A 25,606-nucleotide genomic window follows, 5' to 3' on the forward strand; every position below is an offset into this window, starting at 1 on the left:
TATTTTAGTATTTGGAGCCTTTATTTGTTTCTTAATTGTGGAGTTTATTAGTTCCCTTACTAGTTTCCCTTTGTTTCATTCTCCTGTGCTATCCCTTCTGTTGAGGAGATGCTTAACAGAGGAGTTATTTCTTTGTCTCTGCATTCATTACTGGTTATACTTTATTAATTAGTTAACTGGTTATACTTTATTAATTAGTTAACTCTTGTGCCTGGTTTTGGGTTTTGCTCCCTCCCCTGCTGTCTTGACTATTTGCAGCTGTGACTTGTTACTTTGGTATTTCCACCCCTTATGTGTATAAACAGTCTTTCCTCTCAGTTTTTTTTCTAGAGTTGGTTGAACAACTTCAGTGTGCTGTTTTTGACTTTAACTTCAGCCTCAATAAATGGCTCTGCCTCACTTGTCTGTATCGGATCCAAGCCTCAATAATCAACATGTGACAATTTATTTAGGGGTTTAAATAATGACAGCAATTTAATTTTCTAACACAAAGCACCACTAATGATAAGACTTTTGTTTGGGTCTTTTAATGAATGTAAGTGAAGGTTCAACTGCATGCTAATTTTCACACAAATGCTTTTGCTACTTCAATTTATAGCTGCTAGTAGTTACATTGATGCTATTATTTTGTATCCACATGTTACTACAGTAGATTCACTGATCTCTTGACAGGTTGAAATAAATTTTCCACTTACAATGTCAATTTTGATAACTGTACTAAGATCTGGATTGAGTTTTTTCATGACTGGCATTGGACTTAGCATGAAATTACTGTTACACTGTGTAATTAACACTAACATGGCATGACTGACATTAATGTTGGTAGTTTCTGTCTTTAAGTTATTGTAAAGTTGATAACTATTCATGTTTGACTGCAGAAAAGCAGACCTTATCTTGTTTACACCACATATTTGCAGATTGTTAATAAAACAAGATTAATATAAAGTAAAAAAAAAAACAAACTGTACTCACTACTTGATAGCCATGTTCCAACATGGTGCCACATCTCCAGACAAGCTTGGTCAACAGCTGCCATTGATTCACTCTCCAGTTGGGCAGTTTCTTCTTTATCAGAATCGGATGCCATGAAAAATGCAAAGTGGCCTGAAAAACATATTTATTTTTTAAAAAGTGGCATCTTCTGACATTGCCTAAGAATTTGAAGGATATCTTCACTTATAGAGCAAATGCTATAACAGTAATATTGAAGTGAGCCTGCCATTATAGTTAAAGTACATGTGTGACATGTAAATTACCTAAAGCAGATCCTGTGGTGTGGTCTCTGGGTGGAATCATTGAGCCATCACTTTTGCTAGAGAGCCAATCCCACTCAACTCCAAACTCTGGGGGAGGATTGTTGACCCAACCACAGAAGTCCCTCTCAAAGTCACAAAAACCTTCAAAGAAATACACAGACACATTATACAGCTGGATACACACAGTGTAATCAAATCAAATCAATCGAACAAATAAACACTACGATTAATTTGTTATCTAAAATCTACAGTGGCTACTTACCCGTCGGAGGGCATGCATCATTCAGGACTATGAGGTCGTCAATGGCTATATCTCTGCTTGGTTCATCCCCAACTATCGCCTCAAAAATCACCTCGAATTCAAAAGCACAAATGTCGTGTAATAGCTCTGTCTTTTACATGACATCCTTTAAAGTATAATTGCTAAAATGATGAAAGTAAGTGTTTTTTTAAGTGTTTCATTATCCTTGAAATATATAAAATGTTTGAACACAAGGCACAAGTAAAAAGCCATACAGGAGAAAACATAACTAAAAAAATCAGTTAATCGACAGTGGCAATCTTTATAGATATATATAGTATTAGATGAAGCGTAACAATATTGTGCCAGAGGAAAAAACCTCAAAACAGTATATATTTTATATTATATTATTAGACAAACTACAGAAAATATATAAAATGACATAAAAAACAAAAAACATTGTGTCTATGTGTACATACCTGATATGTGCTATGAGGACTGAGAAGTGTCACTCTTCCATGCCTCCAGTGCTTCCCCTGATCACCTGCTCTGGTCCAGAGCTGGACGGGATCTTCATGGCTGTCGGGGGTTTGAAGATACACATTTAGCTCTCCCACGCCACTTCCCTCCATGTAGTACCAGAACATTAGGCATTCCCCCTTTGAAGGGGTAGGCTCGAGCACCGCGCTCGTCATTGCACCTCTGGACCCCACAGGATGGCTCCACAATTGGGCGCTCAGGTAATAACCTACAAAATTTGTGGCGTTATCATACATTCTGCTTTATTTTGAGGAAATGCATAGTTATCTTTGTGCACAGGTTGCTTAGCTTGGAAAGGCACCGTGTTTATGAAATCACTAACTATATCATGTGTGACAATGCGTCATCCTCAAAAAAACATTGCAGGTACTTTCAAATAAGATCAAATATTTCTACTGAAAACGTATCATGTGCCAATAAACACAACACATGCACTGCATCTCTATTCCTGCCTTAAACTTCAAGATTGGAAAGGAAACAACAAATACTGACAATAAAGTGGACTTTGGCCTTGATAAAATGTAATTCATTCATACTCCCCAGAGGATGAATCATATCACTTCAACTGATCTACTGAGCTTTATTCCAACAACACAAAACATTTAATATATGTGTGGTTTTGAAAATCAACCGTATATCGTTATTCTAAACATTTGCATACCTTGATCTGTCCCCAGTGTGTGATCCACTCTGGGGCCTGAAGAGAGGGATGGTTGGGACTCTCCGGTGATCCGGTCCCAGCTGAAGTTTGCAGATTGGTGAGGCAGCAGACCACAAAGGGAGCCCTGGAAGGTGCACTCTCTCTCTGGTGGACAAGAACCATTTTTGCCACTGAACACCACTACGTCATCAATGGCTATGCTCCCTTGTTCACCTCCCGTAACAGCTTCTATAATAAACTGGAAAACAGGTATACATCAGATTTTGTTGCACAAAATATTTTTCCAGTAGTATTTCTTGAAAAAGATTTTGCCAACAGACAAACAAACAAGCTATAGCAATTACAAAAGCATCAGTTATACCTGTATTGGTTTGTTGCTGTTGAAGGTAAGATCAGCATAATGCCATTTGTTTCCTTGGGTGCCGCTTCTCATCCACATAACTGTCTCTGGCTCACCAGAATGCTTTGCAATAAACTTGAGTGAGCCTGATGATGAGAGAACAGCAATACATTAAATGTATCTCAATTCATTAAAATACATATTGTTATCTCTCTGTGCATTTAGATAAAATTTGCCTCCAAGTGCAGTTAGGGACAGCGGTTCACGTACCAATGCTGTTGCCAAATATGTGGTACCAGAAACTCACACAAAGCACTTGACCCGCAGGCTGAGGAAAGCTAATGAGTCTGGCTGCTGATGAGATGTTTAGGTTTCGTTTAGCTTCTATGAGCATGTAGTAGCCTGCAGAAGAAAAACAAAACACAACAGGAGATACACTCAGAGCAATCTCATAAACTTTGAAGTGATGAGTGAGATGCAAAAGTCAAGTTATACACTCACTTGAATTTACTGCAATTTGTAATAGATGATACATAAATCTTACACGTGAGCAGATATTTAAGATAATGACTGCGTTATTAATACTACAGAAGATCACATGACCTAAAAGACACATCAGAGGCCATGCATAGTACTCTGGATGGTTTTATAGTTTACTTAAACTGTGTTGCTACTGTATATAGTTTCATGATGGCTTTAATATTATTTATTAATCACAATATTTCAATCCATGTCACCCAGGAAGATCCAAAATATTAAACCTATATGTTAATGCTCAGTAGGCTACTCACCATTCCCAGTTGGGAGATCATATCCACCTTTACTCTTTTCCCACAAGAGACTGGCTCTGTAGTCATGGTACCATGCACAGGTATCCTTTTCAAAGTCACATGAAAGGTTGTCTATACCTCCAGCTGGGACTTCCCCTTCTTTACAGTATTCAAAGTTGATATCATCCAACATAACATCCAGTTTTTCCAAAAATGAAAGACTGAATAAAAACAGTAGCTGCAAAAAGAAAAAGACCTTTACTCTTCATTTGTTCTGAAAAGTCAGTATTAAATTCATAATCAAAAGTTAGAAAGTATTTTTTCACCCTTATAAGAGAAGATTACTGCATTTCTTTGAAGACACCCCCCCACAATCTCTTAGTTATGATTGCAGAGGGTCAGAAATGAAGAAATGGTTCCTTAAACTCTCTGTACTGTTTGTACACTGCTGCTTTTAAGTACAGTAGGAAATTACTGAAAACATGACACTTTCATCTTGCCATGAAAACACGGTTGAAACCCTGATGTGATCTACTGGGTTCCAGTATAGCTGAAAAAACTGACGGATGTTGACATTTTTTACAAGTAGAAAAGACGTCTATTGGGTCCATACATGACAAAATGAGAAGAATAGATTAGATTACTAAATTAAAAGAATTAAAGGCATATTTTTTAACAATGACAACTACTTTGGTCGATACGTCAGAACAAACAGCCATAAAATTAGTATTACTGTAATCTCTTTTTTTAATAACACTTTAGGTCACTGACATTCATGTACATCTAAATTTTGATACATTTGTTGCTTTGATTAATGGAAAGCATCCGGATTTTACCTGGTTGGCCTGTTTGCTTAAGTTCACCTGAAATTATGATGTGTATTTTAATTTACAAAAGCATCTTCATCATTCTGAGTGCTATGGTGTTGCATTTTTAGTGAAAAAAATGCTTTATTGTTGCCCCAGATGCAGAGGTGTTCCAGAAGAACATGAAACAGTTAAAGATCAGATAAAGATCAATATAATATGAGGGAGGAACTAAAAAGATATTAACCTTAATTAAATGTTTGCTGTTACTTTCTGTGTATTGGTTAAAGTCTACAGGATGCTTTGCTAACCTTGTATCCTCCTGGCTGATTCCCAATTAGCGCTGTGGCATTCTCCCAACCATCTGTTTCACCAGAAATCGTCAGTAAATCTGTTTCAGTGTGGTCTCTGATCACTTTTACTGTAAGAGCTGATCTTGATGGGAGCGATGATGATTCTTGATCATAAATATGGTACCAAAACCTGAAACATATTAACAGACAGATTACATAAAAACAGATAACTGCTGGCATGGGGCATACTGATATGCACTATCAATCAGGAACTCAGCTGTGGGACTCATATATTAATGATTAATTTTTAGTACCTAATCTGGCATCCCAGAGCAGCTCCCTGGTCAACAGAATATTCCAAATTAGCATCTGAAAAAAACCCACCTCCTTCCTTACCATCTATATGCATTACATGACCTGTGGCAATCAGAAAAAAAAATCCAGTGTTAACAGGCTAAATCTCATAATCAAATGAAAAATGGATCTCAGTAGTTTTTGCATCCACTTTAAAATGTGCCATCAACAATATGACAGGAAGTTATACTAATCACCCCATGCACTTCCTGTGGTATGGTCCTGTCCAGGTATTAAGGTAATGTTTGCCATCTGCCTTCTCCAGGAATAAGAGGTCTGACTAACATCTTTCCAACCACAGGAGTGATCCTCAAAGTCGCATGAGCCTTTTAGATGATATATCAAATTATGGATTTATCATTGAAAGCTACAAACTAAAAGTGCAAAGAAAAAGTTCTGATATCAAGCTTTTACATAGCATCTCACGACCAGTGTTTGTAAATTAATGAACAAATTTACTCATGTAAAAAGAAAAATAGTCACTTCAAAGTAGAACAGTAAGTAGAACACATGATCGCTTATATTTGTTTATTTGTGCTTTAATTGTGTTTACATTTCTCACAGACTGCAACAGGTACAAAATAATGATCATGATGTAGTCAAAGAGTTAAAAATCTTAACAGATGCACGAGTTACTCAACACATGTTAAACTGGCCGTGTGCATGAGACAAGGACATCACAATTTCTCCAGTAATGTCTGGTAAATTTTAAATAGCTGACACTAAAATATAAATTTAAGCTTCAGCTTAACTTGTGTAGAACGACCACATACCACAAAATTCTTCATCAGAGCCGTCGCCACAATTCTTTGAAATCACAGTTGAGGCCAGCAGGAACACATTCACCAGAATTACTGTTAAATTCCTCATCAGGACGAGACGAGACGATGACTAACAGTACTGTGAAGACAGTTTCATTACAAGAAGATATCAAGGAGACATGTTTATTGGTGCATATTTATTTATATTACTCTTATTCATACATTTTAAAGCGTCTACAGCAAACATTGCACAATTTGTCAGAGGTTACACAAGTCATGAGTGCTCTCCCTCACTGTTATACCCCTTATTTCCTCAGGATGTACAAAAAATATATTGCAAGCAATTTCAGATTAGAGAAACATACCTGAAAGCAGAGCAAATATTTGTTTCACATCTAAACAAAGATGACAAGAGAAACGTGAGGAGTCCAGATAAAGAGAAACATCTCAACATCATAACCAGGTTACAGTGTAAGTCCAGTATTTCAGTTTGTACCTGAAATACTGGACATCAGCTTTTATTACCACAGCTGAGCTGAGACTGTGAAACCTTATCAAACACCAAAGTCCAGGGTGTGCTCAATGAGCGACACTGCATTTCTATCATTTGCTTGTAAATCATAACTCGTAATGCATGGCTAACTTATATTTTGTAGATTATAAAAGCATTTAATGGCTTGAGAACATGGTTTATGGTCAAGCATTTAAGTGTTTTTTTTCTTTTGGTCTTACTAATGTGTCTCGTTGTTATTAAAATTGATATAAATATACAAAAGTGGAGACCTCTCACTTTTTTTGTGAAGTAAACTTCCTGTTTAAAAGATGTAATGGTCAAGCCTGTTGGGTCTGATCTGACCTTCTAACTGGGTCGGCTCCAGGAAAATCTGGACAAACTAATATAAGGATATAAGGATTGTTTTTTATACTTGGATAGCAATTGAAATAACACACCTTTTACCCTTGTACATCACATGTAATTATTCCCTAATAATGCTCTGCCAGGCCTTTAAAGCAGCCACCATTAGTTGCTGCTTGCTTGTGAGAAGCATGCTCTGTTGGGTTTAGATCAGCTGACTGACTTGGTTATTTAAGAACATCTTAAATAACCAACAGCTTTACTTTATCCATTTGTGAAGCTCTGTCCGATCAGTTTTCCAGGATTTGGCTAAATCTGAGCAGCGAGTTCATCCGGATGCTTCTATCATCAATAGCATTAATATCATCAATAAACACCAGTGACCCAGTCCCACTGGTAGCCAAACATGCTGATACCATAACACTGCCTTCACCATAATTTTTCGGATCGTTAATGTTTTTCTCTTTCTTTGCATTTTTCTTTTCCCATCATCCAAATTTATCTTACTTTCATTTCTCCAAAGATTTTTTTTTCAGAACTGTGCACTCTATTTTAGATATTTTTGTGTCTAATCTGGGCTTTTTGTGTAAACAATAGTTTGCACCTTGTTGCAAAGCATTTGTGTTTATATTCTTGAAGGTATTTCTTTTGATTTACCCTACAATAATAGTTTTGTTTCTAAATATGTTGAAAAAAGTATAATTTTATTTTTTGCTTAACAAAAGCTCGAGCTTTATTAGTGTAGCAGCTTCATCCAGGCATCATAAAAACATCATCGTGGTAACAAAGGTTCATACTTCAGCACAATGTGCCACCACAAAAAGGAGAATAACCAAAGGGGAAGTGAAAATACAAAATGCAGTGATAGATATTAAGGAAGAACTGGAAACAAAACACAACAAACCAAACAAAAAGAAAAACATCTGAATGCCTACTCCGTAAAGCAGGACATTATGTTACTACACTCAGGATGCACACAGCCCCCCCCCCCGGATCTGTCATAACATCATGAATTATAGCATTGGTAGCATCAGTCACCTCAGCTTCATTGGGTGAGACACAGGGTAACCATTCACTTGCACACATTTGCACCTACAGCCAATTTAGAATCACAAGATAAGCTAACATGCCATTGGGTACGTTACTTGTTGGCTTAAAAGCCAGAAAACCTGGAGAGACTCCACGCAGCCTTGCAGTGAACATGCAAACTCTACACAGAAAATTCATTATGAATTTAATATATGTGTACAAATAAATAGAAGCACATTTCCTGCCTTTGCCTCTTCAGAGCAATATTCTTAATTCGTAACAAATATATCACTGAGTGTGATAGTAGACAATCTTGGGCTGTGTAGAATATTGCTGAATGCCTTTATCCTGATAACATTGTTACAGTATTATGGTACTGTAGTACTGTGAGGAACTTTGTGATTCTGACCCTTACTTAATCATAAGGAAGATGTCAAAGGCAACACTATAAATCCATATGTACTGCATCAAAGCTTGTGAATTACTGTTTCTCTGGATCACTAATGCTGATTCATGAAACATGTTTAGCAAATTGTCTTACACATTTCGTTCTTCCTATGGAGGGGAAGTGAATGGGACAGCTTTTTGCCGTGTCTGGAGTCTAACAGAAAGAGTGTGTGTTTGTGTGCTTTTGTGTATGTTGCCCTTCCTTCCTTCCTGTCCACCCACGTACCAGTAGCAAAATGTTGAAATGTGCCAATGTGAAACATGAGACTTTCTCAATGAAGGGGGGGAAACAAAGTCATGTCAGAGATATTAAGGTTGCCTCCTTTTCATGTTCAGGCACATAAGTCCTCTGCTTGCAATGCATGGACATTGTCTGCTGCTCTGAGACTGATTGGAGGAATGATGCTCCCAAGAATATCTCTAGCAGTCTTTGGCCTCTTCATCACAACATGCCAATGCTCAACAACAAATGGTACAGTATAAGCTCAAACATTTGATTTAACGATTTGTCATGACCAAGCCTTGAGAAACCCCACAATTGTTTGGGAAATATATTTATATATTAGGATGTTTATTGATTCAAACACGGCTTTCATTAAAGGCTTGTTTGAATCCATACTGGAATAAACTTTGTGCAACAGGCTGATCTTTTTTTTTAACTTTCCCCTTTGCAGATTCCCCGTTTTCACTCATGAACAAAGCCACTGGTTTTTGTTTGCTGAAAAGGGTTAGCCGCTGCCTTGACCTACGCTGGACGACTGATGACCGGCTTTATGTTACCACAACTAAAAAATGCCTGGGAGCTCAGGGCAAAAGTATAGGAAGTGAAGTGAGCCTGTATGACTGTGATGACAAGAGCGACCTGCAAAAGTGGGAATGCAGGAATGGAACTCTGCTTGCCCTCAAAAATAATAATTTATTCATTGAGATGAAAGCTGATGAAACAATTGCTCTCTCAAAAACAACAGGACCAAATAACCAGTTCACAATTACAGGGACCTCAAGCGGTGCTTGTACAAGAACATACAGAGGTATAGTATAAAACATATGCTTTTATGTGTAAGTGTGCATTTGTCTATAGCCACTTGACCCAACCTGAAGCCTTTTCTTTTCACCTCCAGAGTTATTTACCATTGAGGGAAATGCATTAGGAAAGATCTGCATGTTTCCCTTCCTTTACAAAGACCGGTGGTATGGAGACTGCACTACATTTGACTCCTCAACAAAGCGACCATGGTGTGCAGTTGAAACAAAATTTGAACGTGAACAGTGGGGATACTGCCCAACCACTTGTGAGTTTGTCAAATTTCAACATCACTGGAGTGAAAATGTAAGAATTATTTGAATTCATTTTTTTTTCTGTCAAAATACAGCCACAGATCACTGGAGAAAAAATCTCATAACAGGAGCATATTACCAGCTGAACATACAGTCATCTCTGACTTGGGGACAAGCTGATACCAGCTGTAAACAGCAGGCTGCCTCCTTGGTCAGTATTGTGGAGCCCAGTGAGCAAGCTTTGATCTCAGGTGAGGTGCCACCTGGTGGATATTTGCCAGAGCTCAAACAGATGCAGCTTTTTGAATTTTAAATGAAATAATCAAGATTTTGGATTACAAATACTTTTGATGTTGCATGAACCTGCACTATATTTTAGTATTTATCTGTGTTATTCCTACCAACTGACTTTTGTAAAGCTGATATTTTAATTCAGGAAAGAAAAATAAGTGCTTTTCTTTTTTCGTCCCGCTGTCTCGTAAACACTTGAACACACAGCATTATTGGGAGCAGGGAGAAAAAAACTTTGGATTGGGTTAGTTTTGGACCCAGAACATGGTTGGCAGTGGACTGATGGCAAACCTTTCCGTTATCTGCGATGGGATTCTGGTAAGTCCTCCCTGCAAGGACGAAGTTCCTTTCAGCAATAATCCTCAAAACATCTGAGCGATCTGGAAATTAACTGAAAAGTTGCAGAAAATTACAGTGTTAAGCAAATATAATCTGTTAGCCTAACTCCTGTGACAACTAGACTCTTAGGGTAAAAGGTTTTTCAAGAATTCATGTACGTAAGAAGTACAACAGTCTAAACCTAAAAAAACCAACAACTAAATATTCATTCATGTCTCCAAGTTTCGGCTAATTATTACACATTTTTATCTTTTTAACAACTAATACAGTATTTTCATTTTCTATCCGTCTTTTGTTAGTTTTTCTAAATGCTAAATACTACCAATATTGTTACAAATTACTCAAAGATTTAAAGTACTCCTAAAATTCTTATTGTGCATGATTGGGTAATGTGTGAGTGTTAACCATCATCATTATTATCTTGATTTAGGGAATCCACTTCCTAATCCAGGACACAACTGTGCAATTCTTGACACTGCTGGAGAGCACTCTTGGCAAAGTTCATCCTGTACCAAGAAAATGGGCTACATCTGCTACAAAGATGGGGTCCCACCAGCACCTCCACAAAGTATATAAAAAAATTCGATTCTGTTTTACCGCGATTTGAATATTTCTCTAGATTGCAGTAGTTTCTTGGGGGACATCAGAAGTGAAGTTCTTATATATTTGTTCTTTTCATCATCAGTTGAACAAGGATTTTGCTCAACACCTTGGATTCCCTACAATGGCCACTGTTTTCATCTTCAGCGTAATGCTCAAACATGGTCTGGCGCTCAGAAAGCTTGTCGTGCAGAAGGCGGCGACTTAGCGACCGTCCGAAATATGGAGGATCAAAGCTTTGTGATCTCTCAGCTTGGATACGGTATGTGGCAATCATATCTCCAAGAAATAATGTTAATATAAAACAGATTCCCAACAGCAAATATATTTCATACATTTGACAAGGTGCACATGTGCTGAGATTGAACACATCAGTTTCCAGTTTGTAATTCACTAATAGCATCATTAAACTCTTTATTGTTGTGGCAGGATATGGTAAACTTTAGGGATATTTTGTGGTTTAAAAAAAGTACACAGGCTAGGTCACAACATCTTTATTTACATTTAATTTAAATCGTGTTTTTTTAAACTCTAACTAAACTGTCTATCTCACCTAAACCTAATCAAAATGTGTATTCCACCTAATCCAGTTTCTATTTACACCTACTGAGTTTATTCAAGTTTGTCTTTAATTAAAACCAAAATGTTTACTAATACATAAACAGCCAGTGATATATGAATAACAATATATGAATAACAGTTTCACTTCGTAATATCACTGAGAGAGTGCTGTATTCATCCCTATATCATAATTGTTTTTACTCTGGCAAATAATAAAAAAATACTGAATTTTGTATAAAAGACTAATTATTAAGAAAGCCTTAACAGATGAGAATGACATGCACACTTTACACATAATAACTGGCAGCATGACTGTACATTTAGGAGTGACAATAGAGATCATGTCATTCATTCAGCTCTAGCTTGCTGCGAGTCTATGTCAAATATTTCCACGCATGTGTGAGCTGTTGATTTTTTCATATGTTAAAGTACGATTTAGACAATGCCTGTCGCTCTTTACCAGTCTATGAACTGTACAAGTAATTTTCAGTGCAATGGGGAAATTTGAGCTTCTGGCTGATATTTGGTCCATTATTTTTCTGTAGCATCCACTGATGAGCTTTGGATTGGACTGAATGACATTAGGACAGAGGGACTGTTTGATTGGAGTGACCAGTCTCATGTGTCCTTCACCAGCTGGGAATATGGAAAACCAGGACTCTCCACTGATGGAGATGACTGTGTTCTCATCAGGGGAGAGGTAAGACCTTGTGCATATTTATTCATCTATATGTGTTTAGCTAGACAAATCATGCATGGAGGAAGCATAATCCACTACCCTTGATGTATTGATCTTCAAGAAAAAGTTTTGCAAGAAATATTAAACTGTATTTTTTGTGCTGTTTCTAGAGTACATGTTTTACAATACTGATATTTTACATATTTTTCTACCGTTTTAACTTAGTTGTGAGCTGCAGAATATTTTCTTCCGACATTTTTCTTCATAGTTTCCACACTGGTTTACAAAGTTGAATGTTATGAAATCAGTATCTTAGGTGTGGTAGACTGGTAAAGTAGATTCACTGTGAGAGAAAACACGACAAGACTCCTTTAGAATTAGAAGGCAATGCATTTACTTCTATAGCCATGTGTCATTCTTACGAAATATCTAAACTTTAAAACCTTTCATGATTTAAAGGTTTTGGGCAAGTTACAGGCTTTTTGGATGTGATAGTGTTTTACTGCAAATATAAGCACTTTGAGTGCTTAGCATTCTGAGAAATATACCAAAGAACCTTGGAGTAACTGTAATTACAGTGCTTTAAATATTTGAATTTTATTGATTCAGCAATCCAGCCCACAAATCTGCAAGTGTTTACAATGCTTTTGTTCTTGCAGAACGGGAACTGGGCAGATCGGTCATGTGATGAGCAACATGGCTTTATCTGTATGAAGCAAAGTTCCACTGAAAGCACTGGAAATGAACCAGATATAGACATCGGATGTAAAGCCGTGAGTAATAACAAAGCATGATTAAGGTTCAAATTTCACTTTGTGAAATCAGTAGTACATTCTAAAAAACAGATTAAAAATAGATAAATGAAATTTTAATGTACTCCTCAGTTGTGATGTATTTACTCTCCTATAGGGATGGAAAAAACATGGCTCCTACTGCTACTTTGTAGGCACTGAGACAAAGACTTTCAGTCAAGCTAGTGAAGACTGCAAGAGTTCAAACTCATACTTAGCTGATGTTTCAAATGGGTAAGAAAACAACCAGTTCATCTTTGTTATAAATCACATAACGACTTCTTTGGGAAATCCACAAACATGCATGCAGATGCATGTGCTGCACGGTATATTAAAAATGACAAGAAATCCATGAATTGTATACATTTTTGCAGGGTGGATAATGCCTTCCTTGTCAGCTTGGTGGGGTTGAGACCAGAGAAACACTTCTGGATAGGGCTCTCAAATCAAAAGAATATTGATGTTTTTGAGTGGACCAACTCACCCACAGTAAGGTTCACTCACTGGAATAGTCAAATGCCAGGTATGGATGCATCTGAATTTCTGTACTTAAATATCAGGAATAAACTGCAGCCCAATAAGTTGCACATGACTATTGCTTTCCTCAATGCCCCAAGGTTACCAGCAGGGTTGTGTTGCCATGACAACTGGGGTTTTGGCTGGACTTTGGGACCTGCTTCCCTGCACCAACAAAGAAAAATATATCTGCAAGTACATGGCAGAGGGGATGGTTCCAACTGCTCCACCACCAACTGTAGCTCCTCCTAAATGTCCAGAGGGTTGGACTCGAGTGGGAACGAGAGCTATGTGCGCTAAGGTACAACCTTCGGTCAGCCTTGAGTGGACTCAAAGAAACTTTGTCTATTGTGGAGTATTTAGCACTGGCACTTTACAGCAATGCGATGTCAGCCAAAATATGCTATAAGTGTGAATGTGAGTGTAACTGGGTCTCTGTGTGTTAGTCCTATGATACACTAGCAACCTGTCAGTTTTAAGAATCTCTTCATTCATCACGATAGGGACTTGTTCTTCGTGTTTTGCATTCTATTTCTCCTTATTCCTCAGGACTCCATTCAGTGTTGTGCTCACAAAATTAAATTAAATTCAATTACCTTCAATTGCATGAACTATCTGCGGTTGAGAAATTTACAGAGTTGTTGTCTTGCGTTTGAAGTTTTTTACAGGTCCTCGCTCAGAAGAAAAGACTTGGTTTGAGGCCAGGGATTACTGCAGGGCCATTGGAGGAGATCTGCTTAGCATCCACAGTTCTGCTGAGCTACGACTGTTCAGGTACAGCATGACTTAGTCTACAATAACAACTACTGTTTATAATATCTTCTGTCAATTATTTTCCAGTCTAAATCATACAACCATTAGTTTATCCTAACATAAGATCAAACTCTAGACAATGATCATCTATGTGAAATAATCCTGTTTAAAAATATTCAGCATGCTGGCAAATATGTTTCACATTCACACAACACACCATGTTGGTGTTTTAACCTACTGAAAAAAAGCATTCATATAGTAGTACATTTCACACCTACTTATCTGACCTGTGTTCTATGCCAGCGGTCCCCAACCATTTTTGCGCTACGGACCGGTTTATGCCCGACAATATTTTCACAGACCGGCAAATACAACAAAATACAACTAGTACCGGTACCGAAAAAAAGAAGATTTATTCATAACACACGTGAAAAGACCCAGGAAAACTGAGTTAACGATAAAAACGATAACAAAATAACGCTGAAAACCATACATTTCACACCTGAGCCTCAACTCTCACGGACCGGTACCGGTCCGAGGCCCGGGGGTTGGGGACTGCTGTTCTATGCAGTAGCAAATTCAGATGCACCATATTTTCGACTTTCATCACCTGAAGTACCACATCTTGCCTGTAGGGTGAAAACATATGGACATGTTTTAGCTTCTCTGATGAGACTGACACCATCAGCTAACTGCAAATGTAGCTAAAATGTTTGTTTTAGTACTTTAGAAGACAGTGAGAGTGTCGTTTCCTTTTTTGTACAGCAGAGGTGGAAAAGCCTGGATTGGACTTCACATTCCTGAAACAACCACTGGTTATGCCTGGACTGATGGAAGCCCAGTAAGTTAATGGCATTCTGTTCTTGTTGTTCTTTTGTTTTTGGTCATTAAATCATTAAATGTTATTTTAATAAAATATTTACAATAACTCAACATAATATTGTTGTTTCTTATTGTTAACAGCTAGATTTCCAGCACTGGCAGGCAGGAGAACCAAACAATTTCAACAATGCAGAATCTTGTGCTGAGTTTGTGATACATAACTGGGATGAAGAAGGTTCCTGGAATGATTTGAACTGTGACAGTTACAATGACTGGTTGTGTCAGATCCGTGCAGGTATAGTTGACTGAATGCTGACCAGTCTCACTGCTGGAACATTTTTTAACTAACTTTCATATGCATGTTCTTTTCTGTCTTCAGGGGTGAAGAGATTATTGTTAATATTCACAATATTATGTAATCTCTTCTTGCCATGATTTCAGTGCATATGATTGGAGAAATTGTCACTATTGTTGAAACACATTTCGGACTAAAAATAATGACTGCATTACAGTATACCGCAGTGTAGACTACAGAGTGCCACCACATGTTTACTGTTGCTTTCCTTTCCTTTGAATAAAATGGACTTCTGTCTGTGTTCTTGCAGGAGTGACTCCAAAACTACCTTCGAATAATACTGTGGTGGGTAAGTTCACATGAATTAACCTTGAACATAACCTGGGTGAATAACACATATGCACTACAAAACCTGGATTGCGGATTTGCCCGAGTACAGCTTCATCCTTTTTGGTGGTTTTGCATTGTAGCTCAAACTTGCAATTTCCCAAAGCAGTCTGATAAATCATTTTCATTGTTACCTTTCAAATAAACAAACTTATACTATAAATTATAAACAGTATTTTTTATAGAGCATGAGACCAATATAGAAAAAAACTAAGGAGGAAAAAGAGAGGTTATATTTAAAGATAAGGACTGCTTAGTGACACCTCATAAACTGATTGCATGTAATCATCAGCATTTTTACATATTGGATTTGTATATGATGTGTTTTGATAATTTCTATCCATTTTCATATTGTGGTGCTCACGATCAGTGTTATGTAAATGTAGTATATTAATTTGCATTTAAGCATGTGATGCTTAGATTAAGCATCCACCTTTTTACCATCTTTAAAGGTCTAGTATAAGGACAATATACAGTATACTGTTAGTATAGCTGTGAAACATCTGCATACATCATGTTGAATTCAGTTTTGTAAATCCACAAAGTGATGAAGTGATCAAACCCTGCACATTAAGAAAATCTACTGGAGAACACATTAAAAATTATTTGGTGGCGGTGTGGAGGCAAAGTCACGCTCTACGATGTGGACAACTGAAAATGGTTATTTTAAAAAATGTTTTTTAACTACTTGTGTCCTACATAAAAGATTTAAGCAAAGTTCATTCATTAGGTTTAGATTTAGATTGAAATAACATTTGTGTTCTCATGTAATAATAATATTATTTTAGAATGACATTAATACAGGACAAGGTTCAGTTACCTTTGCATAAAAAATAGGTGGTAGAATTGAGTGAGTGTGTAATGAACTTGAATTAGTATTGAATTAGTACTTTTTTTAATTAAACAAATATATCTGTACTTCTACTTGGGTAAAGAATGCTTGTACTTTACTTGCTCCACCTCTGATAATGACATCACTGAAGAAATTAATGAATAAAAATAAATTTTAGTTGAAAAATATTTGGGATGATCTGAATATCAATGGGATAGATTTTACATTTTATACCTTTTTATTCATTGTGTACCTTCAGCCCTCTTCAAAAGTCTGATGTGGCCACCAGGTGTTTTAGTTGCTCTTTTTTAAGGTTGGGTCTCCTTGGACAAACGGATCTGACCAAAAGATACGGTAGAACACTGACAAGTCTATCAATGTATTTCTAAACTTTTACAGAATTCAATACCACTTCGGATGGTTGGCTGGAGCGGAGAGGGAATCAGTATTATATTAACAGAATGTCAATGCCCATGGAAGATGCTCGTCACTTCTGTCAGCAGAGGCACAGTGACCTAGTATCTATAACCAGTAAAGAGGAAAATGTTTTCTTATGGAAACAGGTAAATATCTATGTATTTAATTTGTACTTTTTTGTTTTGTTTTATTAATACATTAGAGCAGGCTGAAAACATTAGAATGTGACACACACTAGAGATAATTGTGCATATTTATGTGTGTGTCTACAGATATCCAGAAGCTATGGGCGTTATTATATAGGTTTGTCTGTGGATCTTGATGGGTCAGCTTGGTGAGTAATCATTAATGCCATAAGGGGAAAAGGGAGCTTTTAGGCCAACTCATGATCATTGATAAGAAGTGCATTTCCTATTAGATTTGTAATGAGGTACATTTCCTTTTTTTTACTGGTTAAGTTTCAGATATCAGTTCAAAAGACCTGTCATTTGATCTAAAGAAGATTTTTCTTTTTTAGCCATCAGTGAACTAAATCCATGTGGTCACATGTTTGTTTATTTATTATGGAATAGAAATAGTGACACCATAATACAAAAAAGTCTAACATCAAATGATGAATATTTTCATATGATACAATTAAAAATTTAACCATAATTCTCTACATTAAGGTGGATGGATGGTACTCCAGTGTCATTTCGAAGATGGGATGAAGATCAACCCAGCACTAGTGGCTTTGATCAAAACTGTGTTTTTATGTCTTATCACATGGGTGAGTAAAAATGCGCTGAACGCTTGAATTGAAAAATGATCAAATCTAGACACGATGTCTGGATTAAAATAATTGATTAATGGATTAGGATAATGTTCCTAATGAATTCTTTGTTGATCTTATAGGCTTCTGGAGGACTTCTAATTGTGGAAGAGAGCTTTCATTTATTTGCAAGCGAGGAAGGATGTTGCCAACCAACACCACTGCAGCCCCAACAGTTGCTCCAACAGGTGGCTGCCCAAAAAGATGGATGAAATTTGGCACAAAGGTCAGACTTTTAAACCTTTATTTCAGAGAAGTTTTTAAAATGACAACATTACAGCAGAGGCCCACCATCAAATTTTACATTGAGCCTTTATTTGGCTTCAAATGTCAAGTTGATTCTTTAAAATGTAATAAATAACTAAATAAAACACGAATGAAGGAGAATGAAGGAAGCAGAAAGAAGTTTGTCGAATGTGGAGTGGCATTAAAAAAAGTCAGCAAATTTTGACCCCTCCATCTGTGTACTTCATTCAGTACTAATTATAAATGAGATCATCTAAAATACACAGGTTTCAGTGGTGAAATGTTTCACCTAAGTCTTATCATAATAATAATTACATTTCTTTTCTGCAGTGTTACAACATCTTTAACGAAAGGCAGATCACCTGGGAATATGCACGGTCAAAATGCACTGAGGTGGGAGGCAATTTAGTCTCTATACCTACAAGAAGTGTGCAAGGTTAGTTCTAATTGTGTTTTATTCAGATTTGGATTTAAACTTTAACTCTTTCCCCCTTAAATACCTACTAGGTGTATCCCTCGTTTCTCTTTTCTGGACTCAATGGTTTCTGTTATATTTTAGGTCTGCTTCCAGAACAAAATTACTGGGTGTGCTTCTGAAGTTAGTGTGGTTGATCTCTGTCTGTACTTAGCGCTACATATTTCTAGGGCTAAGTTTGGAAAAACCTAAAGCCCATTCAAATGGTTGTCAAACCACATTTTTATTGGTGTATATTAAGGTTTCAAAACTCCTCATTAAGGGCACAGGGGAGGTCATTATGGAGGAAAGAGTTAAACATATCATACAGCTTATGAAGATGTGAATACTTTACCAAAAATGGAAAAGAAACCAGAAACCTACATTTAATATCTTGTGTCTGTATCTTCAATTTTCAGCATTTTTGATCACCAGAATGGTTCATACAGCATCTACAGACCTGTGGATTGGTTTGAATGCTATAAGCCAAGAGGGATTTTTCTGGACCGATGGGAAAAAAAGGCAATACACCAACTGGGGCTATTCTGTGAGTTCATTCAATCTCATACAGGTGTAATGTGAAGCTAATCCTTTGTACAACTATCAGTAGCTGTATTGTCATTTTACAGCTTGCTTTTGTATCATGATTTCACATTTTCAATTAAATTAAATTAAATTTCATTTATATAGCACCAAATCACAGCAGCAGTCGCCAATGCGCATTTCTTGTCGAGTTACAGATATATATTCAGTGATGCTATGATTTAATTGAACTACACAGAATTTAGTGTCAAGCTTTGACCAGCTTTTGAGTTTTCACTGACATTTTAAAGAAATATTTACACTAGCAAATTTTGATTTCAGAGACGTGAACAACCTTTTGGGATGGTGTATCCGAGATGGAATGAGGTAAACATAGTTTGAGCTATGCGTTGTGATTTGACAGGTAGGTGTGGTTAGAGATGTGTCCAGTGATGCTGGGCTTGGTCAGAGGTCAATGTCAAACTCCAACCAAAAGTTTTTCTTCTCCCAGGAATAGAAATGTTAATGAAATATTAATAATGATCATTTTGATTGCAGAGACATCATCGTCATCCTGGCAGCTTTTATAAAAGATGGAATGAGGTAATGATTTTCCATATTAATTTAAGCATGTCACCACTGTTTGTATGCAACAAGTAATCTTAATTAATTGCGCATTTTAAAAAAATAGATTTTAAAATCATGTTCACTTACCATTCTTACCCAGGATGAATGTGTTGTAATGAATGGAAATCCTGTTTTTGGGATTGGTAAATGGACAACAAGGTCTTGCAATGACACCAATGGATATATATGTCAACAGAATCTTGGTGAGTTCATCTCTTTGGAGTAGACATTTTCAGAGGCTAAACATAGTTCATAAAATATTTTGTTCTCCTGCAGTCTCACCATTTAGGGGTAGTGTTAAGTAGCATTTGATCCAAATTCAAAAAGAGCTTCATTTCAAACATAAGCCTTAATTCTATTATTATATTTACATTTGAGCAAACAGGTGAAAATGTTATAGAGAGGTTGATGTAAACCCAGCTCTAACCCATAATGAGGTCGTTGGAGATCTGGTGGATGTTAAGAAGTTAAATTGTTGTTGTACAACTGCATTCCAGTGGTAGTTCACTCATATCAATGTGTTTGGCCTGCTATGGGGAACAAATTTGCAAATAATGCACAACAAAATAAATAAAAAGTCCTGTTGACAGTTATAATGTTTGCAGTGGTGCAAAAAAATGTGAATTAATCTCATGTCTAATTTTATTTTTGCTCTTAACAGATCCAAACATTAAAGCACCACCTGAAACCATAGATTATAATATCTATGAGACTCTGGGAAATGACAGCATCAAGATTAATACTCAAAATCTGACCTGGGATGATGCTCAGAAACGTTGTAACGCTGAGAAAGCCAACTTGGCCAGCCTGCGAAATGACTGGACACAGGCATATGTTGAGCTACTGGCTATAAAACTCAATAGTCCTCTTTGGATTGGACTTAACAAACAGCAGGTACAAGGCTGCAACTATCCAAAATTACTATAAAAACTATAAAAAGTACTATAAAATGATTAAACATACAGGACACCTGAAAATAAGAGTTATACAGGGTTCTTGGTTATGTATGAAATAAGATGTGATAAAGTTATTAAATGACTTATTTTGGAAAATCATGACAAATGGCATATGACCCAAGATTGCTGACTTCTTAATAAAATCAAAATTTGTAATCTATGTAACACATATTGGCAGAAGCAGTTTTAACAAGGTATGACAGACAGAAAACATCCCCCACAAAACTATTGATTTGACAACATCTGATCCATGTTTATTTTCAGACTGGAGGTTATTTTAAATATATTGATGGTTGGCATCTGAACAATGCCGGCTGGGCTGAATTTGAACCAAGCAGGGACAAACCTTGTGTGTATGTAGATGTGGATGGAAAATGGAGGACCGCTTTCTGCAATGTGACCATAAAAAGTGCCTGTATGCAGTCTACAGGTATGTTTTAACAAGTTAATGATTTTTCCTACATCTTTGGCATCTTGATTATACGTCTTAACGTCTATATTAGATATCACTAAATTGGCAACTGCTAGGTAACTGGCCAATGTCAAGCAATCTGTGCTTATTAATGTCTTTAGAAGGATGTAGTTAAAAGTAAGAGGCAGGATTTTCAGTGCTCTGTGTTCTGATCATGTGAGAGTAACGAGAACAGAACTTTGATGGCCTGTGAGTGTTTGAGACCCATTACTGTCCATTAAATAAGAGCTATTTCAGAGGGCTTTTTTTCCTTAGCTGGCTGTTGGTCAGCTCAAGTGTTCTTCTTTTATTATTTACATTAATTTACAGTAACAGACATCGCAGAACATTTTGATCCCAGGAGATAACCGTTTCACCAAGTCACAGTAAAACATTTTGTGATTCATTGAGCATTATTGCTTCTATTCTTCACAGAAGTGGCACCAACTGAGTCTACAATATTTCCTGGAAATTGTCCTGAAGATACAGATCTAGAGTACCAACAGAGCTACACATGGCTGCCGTATAGGGGTTATTGTTATTTGTTTATCCAAGATGAAATTGAATGGGCAGATGCAGCTAGCAGCTGTGTAAGGCATGGTAAGATACATGCTGAATAATTTTAGAATCACTATACAGTAAATATGTGGTGTTAAGATTAAGCCTAATATGTGTTTTCAACATTGTCACAACCAGTCGATTTTTGTTTTTAAGGTGGAGTGTTGGCTAGCATTGAAGATCCCTCCGAGCAAGAATTCATCAAAGGCTTTGTGACAAATTTCAAAGACAGACACAACTCTTTCTGGATTGGTCTGTTTAAAACTCATAAAGGTATGGCCACAATAAGTGTAATCTTTTAGTGTTTATAGAAAAACTATTTAATGAAACCATATTAACAATTTATTGACTTAATTGAAGAAACAAACTATAACCTCAAATCACCACTAAATCAGTACTATTTATCATGTCTTTCTTGTCAGCAACTGTGTAGCCACATTCAGTGGGGTATTGGTAAGTTAGCAAAGTGAAAAAAGGAATACATTTCTGTTTGTCTCTAGGGACATGGCTTTGGTTGGATAGAACTATTTTGGACTTCACTAACTGGGCTCCAGATGAGCCGGATTCTGATTTTGGAGCAATCCAAACCTCAGATGGGACTTGGAACTCGGGTCGCAGATGGCACGACAGACCATATATCTGTAAAACAGCCAAAGGTAAAATAATTGTGTCAATGTGAAGTAATTATATCCAATTATTTATTGAAGGAAAATGTTAACAAATGCACAACTATAATAATTTATAATTAATAATACTCATTACATGTGTTACTAAGCAGCTTGTTAGTACACCACACAGATGCCATCTACCATTGGATATCTTACATCTTACTTTACATTAATGCTAAAGTTTTATGGTTTACAGGAAAGAGAGAGCTAATAAACCTATATGTTTGCATTTTTACCATTTCTTTCTTTCTTTTCCTTTGTTTTTTTGCCACTAGTGATGCCTCAAACTTCAGGATCAAAAGATGGTAAGTTCTGTCTTTATATGGCTCTGTGTTGTTTAATTATATAACAATACTACTACTAATAATGTGAAAAATTTAGTGAAAATTTGTGAAAATTTAAATCATGTTTTAAAATCTGAACTTACTTGCTTAAACCTGCAGGATCTAATGGAGATCAAGCTCATCAAACTCGTGTCCACACTACTGTGGTAGTTGTACTGGTGATTACGATCACTTCCACACTGGTAGTCATTGCATTTTTCCTCTACAAGAAGTCTCCTGGTCCCTTCCCCACATTTGAAAATCCACTGTACTTCAATGGTGAACGATCGCAACCTGATGTGCTTGACACCAATAAACTAATAGAGAATGCAGAAAACCCTGAACCAGTTTTAACTTTGTGATTTTAGGTAGGGTCTATTAGGATATAAACTTTACTGTGTTCCAAACTGATGCATTACACTTTGATGATTTATTATTTGGTTGTTTACTATATGCAGTAAATACATGCAATTATTTAACAGTAAGTCACTAAATGTGAGTTTCAGTGGAGGTGGCAACCTCATTACAGACCAATTTAAGCTCTAGGATGTCTGTATGAATAGGATTATTATTTGATTTGTGTCAAGGATATCAACAATTATCAAACACTCAGGTGAAGAAACAACACTTAGACACTTGGAGAGATTTTTAACGTGCACGGGTGAGAGCTCAACAGAGAGACTCACACCGAGTCGCAGGCGTTTCCTTTATTTAACAAGCATAGCAGTTCCTGTTTTTCATGTTCGTGTGTGGGTGTTGTTTGTGAGTCAAATTCTGCAAAACTCAGCTTTGTGTGTTAATCTCATGTGGTCTTATCATATGGCTTATATGGCTTACAGTTTACTGTTTAGAAGCTGGGCTGCACAGTGTAAAATATGAACACTATTATTATGAAGCGAAGCATAAAAACATTTCCCCATAACAATTTGTTTTTCTTTATCCCTGTGATTGAATGTATATAATTATTACATGTGGTGCTTAGATCCACTAGTAGCTGTTCATTGCTTGTAGTCTTGAAATACATAAATGTACTGCCTGTTGGTATTGAATAAACATTAAACTTGGCAATAAACAATTAATGTGTATTTAGTATGTTTAGTTGCTATCTTTCTAGTTTTCAAAAGCAAAATTTGTGTTAGCGTTACCGTGTAATTTGTTTTTTCTCAGGCACACTTTGGACTAACAGATTTGATCTACATATGAAACAGCATGGTGTTGGTGATTAGTACTTAGTACCTCTTGCCTCTTGCAAGTAGTTCATGGGTGTAAAGTCAGGGCTTTCTGTGTGGTGTTCGCATGTGTCTGAGAGGTTTCCTCCCACAACCCAAAGGCATGCATGAAGTTAGGTTAACTGGTGATTCTAAACTGACAGTAGGTGTGAATGTTAGCATTGGATGACAGTGGGGTACAGATTGGACAGGTTATTGGAAAAACAGACAAACACACACACAATAAACTAATGCTTTTGTGCCTGACATTGAATAAGACCAAATGCAGACTAAATCCCAAATTTTGTGCCTAACCTGTCAAGTAGATTCTGATTTAAAATTACAGTCGAAAAACCTGCAAAAATAACTGTCTGTGCCTTTCAGTCATTGTAGAACATCTGACTAATATTGTTCGTTAATGCCGCTTTCATATACCTGTTCCGAGTAGTACGCTGCGCACGCATGCAGCGATACAGCGCGAAGGTGAGACCCCCCCCCAGTGTTGCCAACTTAGCGACTTTTTTTCTAAAAAGCGACTAGCGACAAATCTGGTGACTTTTTCTGGTGTTATTGGAGACTTATTTATGACGACGCAGGGTTGGAATTGTGACATTAAAAAAAACAATAATTGCTAATAGAAATTTAATTTGTAGTTCTAAATAAACTCTAAATGCATTTAGGATGTCTTTTACTCACTTTATGTCTCTTCCACGATGTTATTTCTCTCTCCAACAACGTAGGTTACAATTACATTAGCATAACCAAGTATGCAAATTAGGCGATGACATCATTTAGCGACTTCTAGCGACTTTTAGGACAACCAATAGTGATTTTCCTAACCCCCCCCCCCCCGTGGAGTTGCTTACATGTAATGTCTGCTCAGTTACGTAGTAAAACAAAGCTTGCTAGTAATCACGAATCCAGAGTCATTGCTGAACATCAAACATGGTGTCAGAAGTTGTGGTTTGGTCGTGTGCTACAGCCCTGCTGACAGAGTGGTAAGGCCAAAGTTTTCTCAGCACTTTGCAGACGAAGCAAGCAAGTAACCAGCTAGCATTGCTCGGCTATCGCAGGAAAGGCTATTAAGCATCAATGACCATGTCAGACGGATTCCGTAGACCAGAACCATTGGTGTTCAGTGGAAACATCGCCGAGAAGTGGCGTGTTTTCGAGCAGGAATACGACATATTCATAGCATAAGGATGCTCGAACTAGAGCGTTCATCCTGCTAAACCTGGCCAGCTCTGAAGCCATCGAGCGGGAGCGCGCCTTCGTTTATGCACCCGCTGTGCACGCGGGGGAAGGAGAACACAGACAATTGGTGAGAGAAGCAGAATCGAGAGAAGACCCGGAATGTCTCAAGCGCAAATTTCGGAAACTGTGTAATTCCCAAACAAACATAACAATGGAAAGGCACAAGTTTAACGCTAGAAACCAACGACCAGATGAAACAATTGAGTCTTACATGAGCGACTTGAAAAAGAAGGCAGGCAGTTGCAGATTTGGCCAGCTTAAAGACGAGCTCATCAGAGACAGACTCGTTTGTGGCATAAATAGTGACAGCATGAGAAAGCAACTGCTGCGCAACAGTGACCTAACTTTGAGCAAAGCAATTGAAATGTGCCAGATATTCGAGCAGACAGATCAACATACAAAAAAGCTCTAGCAGCTCCAGAACAAATGGCAGCAAAGGTGGACACCTTGCATCACATAATAAAGAAAAAACATCTACACAAAGTCAAGACGAGGACAGGCAATGAGCGGCGTGCAACACAACAAGAACAGAGGCCCGCTCACGCAATAACAAACTGCAACAACTGCGGGGGCAGCCACGGGGCAAAAAGAGACAAATGCCCAGCATAATAAT

At 37.1% G+C, this 25,606-nt stretch overlaps 2 protein-coding genes across 3 annotated transcripts in view; one reads left to right on the forward strand and one right to left on the reverse strand.

Annotated features, from left to right (window-relative positions):
* LOC309694743 (apical endosomal glycoprotein-like) overlaps nucleotides 1-4,195 on the reverse strand; it is a gene marked incomplete at its 3' end in the record, with an annotated part of 4,590 nt that extends 395 nt beyond the window's left edge. Inside the window, exons 1-9 of the mRNA XM_082514953.1 lie at nucleotides 4,135-4,195; nucleotides 3,830-4,046; nucleotides 3,309-3,440; nucleotides 3,060-3,184; nucleotides 2,699-2,936; nucleotides 1,977-2,245; nucleotides 1,519-1,609; nucleotides 1,257-1,397; nucleotides 973-1,104 (exon numbers count right to left, since the gene is read on the reverse strand). Of these exons, the coding sequence (XP_082371079.1) occupies nucleotides 973-1,104; nucleotides 1,257-1,397; nucleotides 1,519-1,609; nucleotides 1,977-2,245; nucleotides 2,699-2,936; nucleotides 3,060-3,184; nucleotides 3,309-3,440; nucleotides 3,830-4,001 (1,300 nt within the window). The 5' untranslated portion in view covers nucleotides 4,002-4,046; nucleotides 4,135-4,195. The remainder of the gene's footprint in view (nucleotides 1-972; nucleotides 1,105-1,256; nucleotides 1,398-1,518; nucleotides 1,610-1,976; nucleotides 2,246-2,698; nucleotides 2,937-3,059; nucleotides 3,185-3,308; nucleotides 3,441-3,829; nucleotides 4,047-4,134) is intronic.
* Nucleotides 4,196-8,643: 4,448 nt separating this feature from the next.
* On the forward strand, nucleotides 8,644-23,606 carry LOC309694653 (macrophage mannose receptor 1-like). 2 transcript variants are annotated; one of them, XM_082514839.1, is made up of 32 exons: nucleotides 8,644-8,826; nucleotides 9,029-9,385; nucleotides 9,476-9,646; nucleotides 9,728-9,883; nucleotides 10,131-10,241; nucleotides 10,693-10,830; nucleotides 10,948-11,124; nucleotides 11,969-12,123; nucleotides 12,762-12,875; nucleotides 13,012-13,127; nucleotides 13,268-13,416; nucleotides 13,511-13,710; nucleotides 14,068-14,183; nucleotides 14,931-15,003; nucleotides 15,126-15,279; nucleotides 15,590-15,628; nucleotides 16,898-17,061; nucleotides 17,188-17,249; nucleotides 17,584-17,684; nucleotides 17,810-17,952; nucleotides 18,303-18,408; nucleotides 18,846-18,973; nucleotides 19,291-19,335; nucleotides 19,507-19,551; nucleotides 19,676-19,778; nucleotides 20,237-20,469; nucleotides 20,796-20,961; nucleotides 21,418-21,582; nucleotides 21,697-21,813; nucleotides 22,041-22,196; nucleotides 22,484-22,513; nucleotides 22,652-23,606. In XM_082514839.1, the coding sequence occupies exons 1-32, from the start codon at nucleotides 8,652-8,654 to the stop codon at nucleotides 22,891-22,893; spliced, it is 4,407 nt and encodes a 1,468-aa protein (XP_082370965.1). In that variant the 5' UTR covers nucleotides 8,644-8,651; the 3' UTR covers nucleotides 22,894-23,606. The 2 variants fall into 2 exon arrangements, with proteins under 2 accessions (XP_082370965.1, XP_082370964.1); XM_082514838.1 differs by having other exon boundaries at nucleotides 8,648-8,826; nucleotides 14,928-15,003.
* Nucleotides 23,607-25,606: the final 2,000 nt, after the last annotated feature.

This window comes from Aulonocara stuartgranti, assembly GCF_965226115.1.
Source record: "Aulonocara stuartgranti genome assembly, chromosome: 18".
Taxonomy (NCBI): Eukaryota; Metazoa; Chordata; class Actinopteri; order Cichliformes; family Cichlidae; genus Aulonocara; species Aulonocara stuartgranti.

Coding starts and splice junctions, on each gene's coding strand:
- LOC309694653 (XM_082514838.1), top strand. CDS start 8,652: ATGTCAGAGATATTAAGGTTGCCTCCTTTTCATGTTCAGGCACATAAG. Junction 10,242..10,692: donor TTATCTGCGATGGGATTCTG/GTAAGTCCTCCC, acceptor ATCTTGATTTAG/GGAATCCACTTCCTAATCCA. Junction 18,409..18,845: donor ACCTACAAGAAGTGTGCAAG/GTTAGTTCTAAT, acceptor TTCAATTTTCAG/CATTTTTGATCACCAGAATG.